Source organism: Acanthopagrus latus, chromosome 21 (genome assembly GCF_904848185.1).
Source record: "Acanthopagrus latus isolate v.2019 chromosome 21, fAcaLat1.1, whole genome shotgun sequence".
Classification (NCBI taxonomy): domain Eukaryota; kingdom Metazoa; phylum Chordata; class Actinopteri; order Spariformes; family Sparidae; genus Acanthopagrus; species Acanthopagrus latus.
The window spans coordinates 17,028,742-17,040,710 of NC_051059.1; the positions used below are offsets into that span (position 1 = coordinate 17,028,742).

The 11,969-nt window shown below is 38.9% G+C and overlaps 1 protein-coding gene across 11 annotated transcripts in view; it reads left to right on the forward strand.

Moving 5' to 3' along the window:
* Positions 1-1,115: 1,115 nt before the first annotated feature.
* st18 (ST18 C2H2C-type zinc finger transcription factor) overlaps positions 1,116-11,969 on the forward strand; it is a 44,757-nt gene continuing 33,903 nt past the window's right edge. For 2 of the 11 annotated variants that reach the window (XM_037083156.1, XM_037083157.1), the window contains exons 1-2: positions 3,362-3,514; positions 3,889-4,155. In XM_037083156.1, the coding sequence (XP_036939051.1) occupies positions 3,927-4,155 (229 nt within the window). In that variant the 5' untranslated portion in view covers positions 3,362-3,514; positions 3,889-3,926. Of the gene's footprint in view, positions 1,690-1,859; positions 1,883-1,919; positions 2,940-3,361; positions 3,515-3,888; positions 4,169-11,741; positions 11,935-11,969 lie in introns of those variants that run through there. The other 9 variants (XM_037083164.1, XM_037083160.1, XM_037083166.1 and 6 more) reach the window with 9 other exon arrangements.

The following is an 11,969-nucleotide window of genomic DNA, read 5'->3' on the forward strand; positions in this document are numbered from 1 at the left end:
GCTGACCCTGTGCTGCATTATTCCACTGTGGTTTTTTAAGAAAAGGGGATGTGTTTTGAGGGGCAGGATTTACTTATAAAAAAAATAATCTGTAACTTTCAAATCCCATCAGAGCCGTAAATACCGCTCCATGTCGTTCAGTTGTTAAGAAAAAATGCAAACGTAAAGCATGAACAGCTTAAAAGTACATTTAAAAATCAAATTTGGCAGCGAGTCCTTGTTCCAACAGGATTAAAAAAAAAAAAAAAAGTCTTTCATTTGATATAAATATATGCAAAGAGAGTGGTGTGGTGATCTGGGTGCCAGAGGTGGCGCTTTACTCTGGATATTCTGGCTTGGGCCTGTAAGGGACATAAATTAACATGAATTAACACATGCATGCAATAAGAAAATAATTAATTCAAGTTATCAGTCACCTCTTCCATTCCAGGAATCTGATTGACAAGATAAAGTAATGTGCAAAACTGCTTTTCAAAGCTAACAGCCTGGAGCACCCCTCCTATTAGTTAGTCATTCCCTCAGTATCACACCCGGAATCTGTCATTTCACAATTTTCTCCTATAATGCATATGTGCCGCTCTCACCACTCCACTACAGCAACTGCCATCTAACAAGTTGACACAGAGAATGATACAATTCACGTCCAGTATTCAGTTCCATATACAGCAAGCATCTGAGGCAGACGGGTCAAGAATATGGTACATTCTGTTCTCTCTCAAAATTTGCTTTTTTCCAGGACTCCAGAGAAGCTACATGAAGCTCCCATGATCCCTCAAACACCTAAAATGTGTTTTTTTAAGGATTTAAGACACTCAGCAGGTGTAAAAATAGGTTGTATCAATGAAATTACGCAATTTCTCCTGTATGAATAGTCATACTAGTCTAACGTTACAATCATTAAACCAGCGTCTCTTCAGATGCATTATCTTCTTACACGAAAGACCACGTAATCGCAAAACACATGGAAAACACAATGACATGTACATTCGCCGATAGCATACACGTAGCTTAGCATTCACAGTGAGATCATAAGCATGTTTTTCCGAGAACGTGTTGTCACTGCGGCATTTAAAAGTGTCATATGGCATTTAATATTTTTCCAAATAAAATGTATCTTTACAAACTCAGGGTGCATCTGGAAAGAATATAATATGCTATGCTACAAAATTACATTACATTACAAGGAATCCCTGGTGTTGTGCGCTTTTGAAGCAATATAATGCTGTTTAAAAATGTCATCATTTGAACAATCACTGTAGACATTAATTTTAGCTTGTGCTTGAACTTGATAAACAAGTCAGTTGAAATATTTTAACCTTGTAGCATGCTGTTTACTATTTCAGTTAGCATAGAGTTTTCACACTGGTAAAAGAAAGAGAAAGCGAAAAGAAAGCACCATGAGGATGCAAAGGCTGTTTTCATAACATGCTCACCAAGAAAGATTTTCTTTTCTTTTTTCTTTTTTTTCTTCTTTTAAATAAAATTTGTAATGTATGTAAAAACAGCTGCCAGTATAACTATAAAAAGGTCAGTTAGCAAAGCACCTGCAGTGTTAGCTAGCATAGCCTTTTCTTCACTGGCATAGCAAAAAAGAACATCTTGATGTTCTCCAAAATTCTTCTCCTCTTTATACCAAAATGTCATTGTGTGTAAATTAAACAACTGTCAGTATGGACGTTTGATTAATAGGTAAGTAAGCAAAGCCTCTTGATTTGTTGAAAGGTTGTCTCCTGTGTTAGCTAGACAAGCTGTGTGCTAAAGTTTATCCAGCCTGGTTGTTTAATCTGTTTTAACTTTACCAGCTTCAATTCTCGAGTTGACTGAGTTTACTTAATGTTAAATTGGGGTTGATAGCAAGCTTGTTACGCCAGCTAGGAACAAGGTTAGCTAGTTACTAGCAGCTTTATTTAAATAAGCACTACTGGCATTGTATATGTTGTCAAAGCCAATTTTGTATCTCTTATCATGCTTAATTTATATTGTCTGCATCTTTGCTTGAACATTAAAAACATTAATTTGGTTAGCAAGTTCATTAAGGCAGCTAGGAGGTCGGTTAGCTAGTTAGTAAACTTGTGTATGCTAGTTAGCGCCAGAATTTTCTAATTAGCTTATATTTTTTCCAAAGCTACATTTGTATCTTTAATTGTGCTTAATTTATATTATTGGGATATTTGCTGGACTAATGATAAGATTAAGTTGTTTATCAAGCTTGTTAAGGCAGCCATGAGATCAGTTAGCTAGTTAGTAAGCCTGTGTAGCTAGCATCGGAAAAATGTGTATCTTTAATTGTGCCTTAAATAATAATATGTGGGTTTTTATTAGATTAACAATTTCATTTGTGTAGCTTTGTAGTCAGTAGTCAGGAATCTGATGTATTCTGTTTGTTATTTGCTTTGTTTTATTATAAAAACAACAGCCTCCTGTTTTAACACTATAATATTGCTATTAAATTAGCTTGCAGAAAGTATTAGTTTGTCTGATTTGCCAACTTGATAATGTACAGTAGTATGACCAAAGGAGCTGAAGGGAAAAGCAAGCTGCAAACCCCCCAAAAAAGCACACTTGTCCAATTTGGGTAGAAAGAAAAAAAAAAAAGCTCCAGAGGAGGATAGTGTGCACAAAAGTTGTTCTGTTGCCCGTGAGTGTGGTGTCAGCCGGTCCCAGTCCCTGTGGCCCTCACCGTGCACTGTGCAGGCCTGACGGGAAACTGACTGCAGCTCAGGACATGGCCTCGTTTGTTCACGGTCCCCCCTCTCTGAAAAGAGTTATGCTGTCTGTTTTGAATGGACAAGCGTTTTTCTTTGTGCGCTTGATCAAAACAGAGGGCAAAGTTAGTCAGCAAGTTGCATAGCTTCTGCATTCTGATTCTTCAAGCCTCTTTTGTATGAAGTTTCAGCACAATGTTTTACACTGTGTTTGACCTGAATGGCATGCTGGAGGTAGGAATATATTTTTTTTTGCCCTTGCTACAAAATAGAAAGGGGTAGAATGTGATTTTGCTGTTGGGATATTACTCACGCACGTTTTCTACTGTAGAGCTAAACGTAAAAAACAAAAAGTGATCGTATGGGGTTGAGAAAAGAACTCAGCAGTAATACAGAAAATGACAGAGTGCTGTGTCGCTGAAATATTTATACGCTTTTTATCTGATCTATTTCCTAACCACAAGGTATTTGCCTGTGAATCCCTGGCACTTTTGATATTACCTGAAGGCAAATGGTATATAGATTTATACAAGTTATTTACAACAACAGCCAAGCCATTCCTCTGGAAACTAGGCTGCAGATCAAAGGATTGTTTTGATCTCTACTTAGCATATTTGTTTAACCTAGCCAGTGATTCTGAAAAGTGCACAAGCTTTTCGGTGATATGCAGAGCACCCTTTATCCGTCTTTTTCTTCTGTTAGCTCTGGATTTAAGTACTTTCTGTATTTAGGAGACAACTGGATTTGCCAGCTTTTGAAATTTAGTTGCCCACTGCTAGCAGTCTTGGCACTCAGAAATAGATAACTAGGTATGTTCCATTGCTAATCCTGATCGGCCTTGTAATAGTATTTGTGGACTGTACAGCACTCAATTAGGGCATAATGTGCTATTTTTATTTCCTTTAAGTTGGATTAAATGTGAAAACATGTTTGTTTGTTTTTTTTTCCCCCGGTCTCCATCTACTGTTTACTGTGCGGGTACTTTGCAAAAGTATTGTTTTATACTGTTTCAATCAGTAGCACACTCTCCACACAGGATTGCAAAATGTCAGGAGGAAAAACAATGTCCAAGCGCTTCTCTCTAAAAAAAGATGCCAGGGCAATCAGGAAATTTTCTGGAATGCTTAAGAGAATGCATATGCACACAATGCCCTAATTCTCCCTTACTTTGGGTTTGGGAAAGATGAGCCCAGGTTTATTGAGAGCCAAAAAAGGGGGCAGATGGCTCACAAGAGGGATAAACCTGGGAAGTCATGCTGTAAATGTGTTTTACAGAAAACAATGAAAGGAGCGGACAAAGCGATTGTGGCAAAGTCCTTTGGAAAATGGAAAAGCAGCTCTCTAAGGTCCAGGACCATGGAGAAGCCGGATGAGCCGTCCGAGGAGAGTAAGGAGGAGAGCCTTTCCAACTGCACCTGTGAAGCCCCCCAACTCGGCAAGAAACCAGTCGGTAAAAAAAAAAAGTACCTTATTTTCTTATTTCAAGTCCATTCATACTGCTGTGTCTCTCAGCATTTTTTTTTTCTTATGGCAATGTTAATTATTACTGCAGTGACTTGTTTTTTTTTTTTTTCCCTATTTATTTATATATATATGTTTTTTCCATTTGACTCTCTGGCCTGCCATATCCGGTGAACAAACAAACCACATTGTTGGGCAGGAGAATTCCTTTTGAGGGAAAGTGTGTCTCCGATGATACAGTGTTGCCAGAAAAAGACAAAGCAAAAAATAGCAAATACAAAAACAGTCACAGGTGCATGGGAAAAAGAGAGAAGCGAGTGAATGGTCACTGCGGTCCCCAGGAGGTCTTTCAGTGTTAGCCAGTGCGGTGGGTGGACTTCTGACAAGGACGTTGGTTCGCAGCCAGGTGGAGTGTGTAACTGAGAATGCCTCTGTTTATTCTTTTCACATGCTAATGTGGCTCCTATGTGACTTTAATGCGGCAAAACTTTTTCTTCGAGTTAACATTTTGGTTGTCGCAATACCTGCTCTTGTATCACAGCAGTGGGCTGATTCAAAGGCTCCACGCTCTTTTATAAGGGTTTGGGTCGGTGCCAGGGATGGAGATATATTAGCTATACTGTATGTAAAGGCAGATTTCTACACGGGCGGCATATTTTCATTGCAGACAGGTATGCATTTAGCTTTTGTTATAATGAGTGAGACATTGTCAGTATATGTGTTGAAACTATAATTACGAGACATTTTTTTTTTCTTTTTTACATTTAATTCATGTACATTGACATCACTATGGATTTCTGGAGGAGGCAGGCCTGGAGGTTTTGCGTAGTGTTTATGTGAAGATGAAGCAAAAAACGCTCAAACAAAAGGGACACATGGCTGTTCTTTATCATTTATTCTATTTTATGTAGCGTTTTGGCTCTCGTCTTATTTGAAGAGTAAGTCTATTCTGGTCCATAGAGTGTTAAATGTGGGGCTACGGTATCTTAATGATTTTATTTTTACTCTTCTTAAAAAACTAAAATTAGGCTTCTGACATGCTGTAATGAAACACTACATGAGGGCCCAAGTTCTGAGCAAATGCACCCCTATGTGGACAAAGTAAGAACAGTGGGGTATTCAGATGAAACAAACAGGCTCCTGTCCTCTCTCCTATGCTGCTTCCTAACTTGTTAGTGTAATAAGCTATCAATATTGTGGTAAACAAACTCTAAAATATATCTTAAGCCTTCATTAGTGGTTCACGAGACAGCGTAATGTCTAATCCAGGAGCATGGCGATAGCAATATGGCCTCACACTATGGGTCTCTTCCATACCTTGTAGTGTACAATCTGTAAATAGCTTAAAAGGCATTGCATCTGCCATCTGCACTTCTAGGAACTCTTCTGCATACCCATTAAAACAAGCTGTCTCAGAGGACATCATTCGTATTTCAGCCTCAACCCTGAATTACTGTGTGTTCATTATAATTATAAGGGAGGAGTGTTGCCAGGCTAGCCTGCAGAATGCCAGGTGCACACTTCCATAATCTACCATTTTAAACAACTCAGAGCATTAACAACAGTATCTACATGCTATTCAGCCATTAGTTCACTTTGGCTTTCATGCTAAAAAAACTCACATCAGTCATCCGAGCATTTTGTGTATGCCGCAGCACACATACAGGAAGAAAGTGCAATACTTTGTAGTGTTCCATTTTCCTAAGCCTGCTTAGGTTATGTGACTGAGCCATGCCGCTGTGTGAAATTTTATCCCGATACTGGCACTGTATCCTTGTGAGGGAGTCTTGTAAAATAGGTTTACTTAGCGCCTTTGCTGGCATTTTCCGAAGATAGCAAATGCACAAACACTGTCCATGATCGGATTAACTGTTCAACAAAATGATGTAACTCTTTGTCTTTCTTGTGTGGCATAGGTTTCTCTGCTTAAGTTTAGTGGTCATCCACAAGAGAATGGAAACATTTGAAAATCCAGTCACATCATTATAATCCATATATTATGAATATAATAGATGACAACCTCGGTTAGTCATCCTTTGTCAGATAAATGTGACACTGCAGCTGCCCCGGAGAGAATCACATATATCTGAAAATTCACCAGATTTCTCCTGATACGGTCTCAAGCAGCACAACAACAGTCCTTAATTAACACAAGTCCTAATTTGTAAGGCATTTAATTTTGAACTTAGCCTGATGTTCCTCTCCAGTGTTGAGGCACAGGATTTAAATTGCATGTGATAAGTGTGAAAGATTTTTTAAAGCATCCATGTAAAGTATAAAATACGCAATGCCAAGTACACAGAGAACATGAATATGCACCTGAGGACATAACGCTATACATCCAGAGTCACAAGGTGTGTCAAGACAAAATGTTAATTACACAATTTATGACAGAAATCAGTGGAAATATCTCCATGGATCTCGCTTATTTACATTTTAATTACTACTATTACTTATTCTTATTTTTTGGATGTGACCATAGCAAGCCCAATTCCTCCCCTACACTAGAAAGAAGCAAAATGACTGTTTTCCACTGGAGGTTTAGATGCTTGTTTATCACTTTTAAATACCATCATCTTTGCTGAAATCCCCTCTCAAAAGAACCTTTCACTTGCTGGAATAAATTCAAATTAAAATTTAAATCCCTCTTTGCATTTCTTCAGCCTTTTTTAAAATAGCTGCCTCCTTTTAGAAAGCTGTTTATGTAGTGATCTGTTCATAATCCAGTTTGTTTCTCAACAGCGAAAAACACAGAAATCGTATTATCACTATCTGGGAGAGATGATGCGAGAAATCAGGAAGTATAAATGTCTGGATCTGGGGAAGTTTTTCAAAGTTGTAAAAGCTGAAGAATGTGGCAAAAGCCTTTCAATAAGTAGTCTGTAACACACTGCGATTTGACTTGCAAATGCGCAGAAATATAAAGTACATTGTGCTGCGATAACTCAAAAACATTTCCCCAACCTTGAGCAGAGCTAATGTAGAGATAGACAATGTGTGCTCGTTCGACAAATACACCGCATTTCGCCGTGTTTCAGTCAACATGTAGACAGTTTTTCTCCACATATACTGTAGAGACATGGCTCATCAGAAATGTTGATGCGTGTGACATACAGCTATTGAAGTGAGAATTGGTAGATTAACCCTTTGGCACCATGGCTGACAAGTCATGCAGATCTCGTAAACAGCTCCTTCTAATCTTAGGGGCTGCTCACCTTCCGACATACTGAGACAAACAATATCTAATCAGAAATGTAACAAATATAAACAGAAAACAGGAGACATTTACATGCAATGCCTTTTGATAACAATCCATTTCAGATGTAAAATGACACAGAAGAGGCCATAGGGAAATTTAATTTGCTCAAGCTAGATTGGATTTATTGTTTGGAAACAAATTATAATTGTGTCTCCAGAAAGTTAACCAAGATCTAAACAAAAGGAAATCAATGACCCACCCCCATTAATCACTCAAACGCAGCTACTTGCGCTGAAGAAACTTACTTCATAATCAATTTCTTTGTTTTGCTCAAAGGGCATTTGCATTTTAGTTCATGTCAGCAAGCTTCCTGTATCTGGCGCAATCAAAAATTGCAAGCCATCCACATTAATGGAGTTTTTTTTTCTATTTACTCAAGTGCATATCTCTGAATACTCAAGATGATTTTAGCTTATTATGCAAACTAACCCACAAATACTTTGAAGACAGAAAAAAAAAGAAAAGAAAACCCTGTCAAGTGGCAGACTTAACTTTTTCTGGTGCTTCTCGTGTGTTGAGGTAAAACAGTTCTTTCTCTATGCTACATCATCTGAGACCATTTTTCTTTTAGCTTTAATGACTAACAACCAACCAATATCTACTCCTTAGGATCTTGCAATTGAGCCCCCACAGGACTTCTGAGACCAGACAGAAATGCCTCCTGTTAGTTGTGTCTAGACATACTATTACGGCCACCAAGGTCATTATCAAAGCACGCATTATACACACCTGTTACCATTGTTTAGATGCTCGTTTTCTTGGCTGAACATCCAAGCTCCTATCTGGCCATTTATAGGCGTGTCTGCTTCATTGTCTGCCCGCCTGAGTAGAAAAGATGGGCAGGGACCCCCAGAGACGCCCAGATCTGGACCTAACCTCTCAATGACACAACACAATGAGTGCACGGCCCGCGGACTACAAAAGCCAGCCATCGACTGACCGGTCATGCATTGATTTCTTAGATGTAAGCAATCATCTCAGGGCAGGGGGATGTAAGGAACCAGTAGTGACCACTTATGAGTGATGCTTTTTGTTAGATTAGATGGATGATTTAAACATGTAGTTATATATAAAGAATCCCACATGATCTAGATCCATGTGGCTTTAGGCGTTAGCAGTGCACTGCACCAGTATACAGCCTTATTTGTGATTTTTAAGGTCGGTCATCTGTCACATCTTGTAAATCTGGATCTATGGCTCATTATCTCTGCTCTCATTTAAGGGGAGTGTATGTAGAGTGCAAGTAGTAACCCCCTTGTGGCCTAACTGATACTTCTCATTGGTGCTGATATGGTAAATAATTTAGACCTGCAATTATAATGATAATTATTAACAACAACCATTTTAATTAATTATATTTATGGAAACAACTGACTTTAACGTATTTGCATGAGAAATAGAGCCTTAATTGTTTAGTTACCTGTCACATCTAGTAAAACTGTGTCATCGGACAATAACTAGGACTGTGTATCATATATACGATATAAAGCGTCATCATGATATGAGAGTGTGGGTGTCGCAATATATGATACTCACAAGAGCAATATTACAAAACAAACATTGATATCGTGTTAATAATAAACACAAGATAATGTAGTGACAGTAATCCAGTACATGCATTATAGTTAAGTGATTTAATTTTCTGAACTTGCCAGACTGTTCAACTTGTTCTTGCCTTTACCCACTTAGTCATTATATCCACATTACTGAAGATTATTTATCAAAAATCTCATTGTGTCAATATCATAGATATAGAGATTCATATTGTGTAACGTGATATTATTTGTGGGTCATGTCACCCGACCGTCGCAGTTAGTCACTTCATTTGTTTTTGAGGACTGCCTGATTATTCTATACCCCATGAGAGGAAGATTTAGTGACTTTGGACAATAAAATGCAGATATAACAGAAGCGAGTTCCAAAGGCATCCATATAAGGCAGATAAGGTTTGAATAGGTTTGAGACCTATATTTCTCCATAAAACATTTGATACGTTATTGAAGTGTCTTCAAAGGACACTGAATAAACATATTGTAAGGTTGCCCACGGTCACACACACAGATCGCCCCAAAGGGGATTGCTGGGAAGTAATCTAATCATTTCTTTTAACTGAGACACAGTGACGTGCAGTGTAGATAATGATCCCCATGAAAAATGTACTGTATTTTCAAAAGAATATTCCCTGTCTGCTGACATTAACATAAAGATAGTTCTACGTCCTGGAGCCATATCAACAACATGTACTTATGTTTGCTTCCTTGTATTTGCATATGCAAATATTTTTTTAAAATTTTAATTCAGTCCTTTTATGTGACTTTCTGTGATGAACAAGCGGCATCAAGTGGTTGCACAATGAGGGTTCAGTACCACCAAGAAGAAGCGTTTGTGTCATTTTCGACCGGGCTTAAAGCATTATAGCCGAAATTAACCACAGTTTAATATAGATTTTTACACGTCTATCATATTCAATGGCACAGTGTGAATGTGCATTGTTGTTCGGGTGTACGGGCTGCCATGCGAAATTAGTCGCGTTGCTTTGTTGAAATCAAAGGGGCGGGGTGTTGGAGTGAGGGGGTTTGTTGAAGTTATACTGCTGACATTTTGATCCCGCAGTGCATTAGAAGAATTCAGTTAAACATATTTGTGTAGGTTTCACAGGAGGAAGGTATAGTGCTCAAAACAACAGGGTGCTGTGACCCTTCACTTTGCTTACATAATTTGCAGCAGAATGCGAAAAGCTTTTAGACACAGATGTGACCCATTGTAATACCCTTCTAAATGCAATCAAACACTTTCTACAAATATGAGCAGGACTTTTTAAATGTGAACCCTTGTTTGACATGTAATTTTGTCCAACCCACTCCTCTTTCATTTCTCCATCAGCTCTCACCAGTTATGCCCACATTTTCAGTTGATGAAATAGCTTGACAAAACACTAGTTTATGTTTTATGCCTGCTCTCTCTATCTCCCTTTTTAACAGATTTAACAGATTTGAACAGATGTTAGGGCCAAAAGAAAATGTTGCATTTTGTAATGGTGGTGTGGTGTTAGTCTTCAATATGTCGCTCTCCCACAATTCGTCAAGATTGCTTTACATGACTTGATTCTTTTTGTGTATTCTCCTGATGTTTATAGCTCAGGACACAAAATAATCATCCCCAGAACAAGCTTGTTGTGTCCCCGCAGCGAGATTGTCTGCATTCGCAAACAAAGAAACATGTTATTTGATAAGATGCTTAGATTGTTGATTCTTTTACTTTCATATGTTTGTATGATTATCAGGCACAAATCGTGCAAAAAAGGGGGGAGAAAACTGAGCAAGTCTACTCTCTTTGTATGTCTCTTTCACAGTGTACCATGAATTGGCTCTTGAAGACAGTTAGAAATTAGACTTTCAAATGAGGCATTAAACAAGGTGATGATCAACTGCCAAACCTTAAGTAATGATATTCTCCATCCTCAAGTCCCCAGCCTTGCATAACCAAATGCACAAATCACAGAAAAAAGAACTGAAAATACATTATTATTACATATTGTGTTCACACGTCAGTCCCTGGGGACTGGGGGGGACATCACCGACAGATAAGCATGTTTGGGTGGCCCCTACCATCAGCTGGGGAAGGGCTCCGCTTGGATCTTGAGGGGCGAGGGGGGGCCCCCTCATGGGTATCACTTATTTTAAATCCTGAGCCACACCATACCACCCCCCCTCCCCTCTTTTGCCCCCCTCGCCCCAGGCTCCACCCAGAAGTGTGGTTGCCTTTGTCATTGTAATCTGGCCCTGTTTGCTAAACGCTTCCACTGTTTACTCTCTGCTATAGGGGCTTGTATGAACAGGAGTCAGCAGGACGCAGGGTGACATCACTTTGGCTGGGGGGGTGTTTGAAAAGCTGCATTTGTGATTTCTCGGGGCCCCTTTTCTTCTTTTATTCTCTCCCCCCCCCATCTCTATCCAGGCCTTGTCGAACGCATGAGCTAACTCAGGAGGCTAACATGGCCTACAGGGAGGAATTACACCTAATTACTTGAATAACAGCAGCCTTCCGTAGTCACCAAAAATAATTTCCAGGTCTCTGCCTTTTACTGATAGCCAGACTTCTTGTGACAGAGAAGCCCCGGACAAAAGCTTTTACATTCAAATGGTCCAGGAGAAATGAAACAGACTGACAGGTACAAACATTATAAAGGGGGGGGAAATCAAATTAACAGACAAGGATTTCATATCATCTATTTTTGTTGTTGCCGTAGCGATAAAGTCGCAGACATTGAAACTGGTCTGTTGAGCCATTGTTATCATCCCTGGCCATCTGCTGCTGAGGAGTGACATTCCCTCTCATTTGCATGATGAGTGATGTATGAGGAGCTTGGGAGGGCATATGCCCCGGTCTTATGACAAAGCAAGTGAAAGTTTTTTTTTTCTCTAAACACAGCAAGGATCGATATATGAACAAGGCTGAACGGAGGAAGAAGAACATTTTTTTAAAATTAATATTTCTTTTAAATCACCTGTGAGTATTATGTGCACATGTGTGTGTTTGCCCGC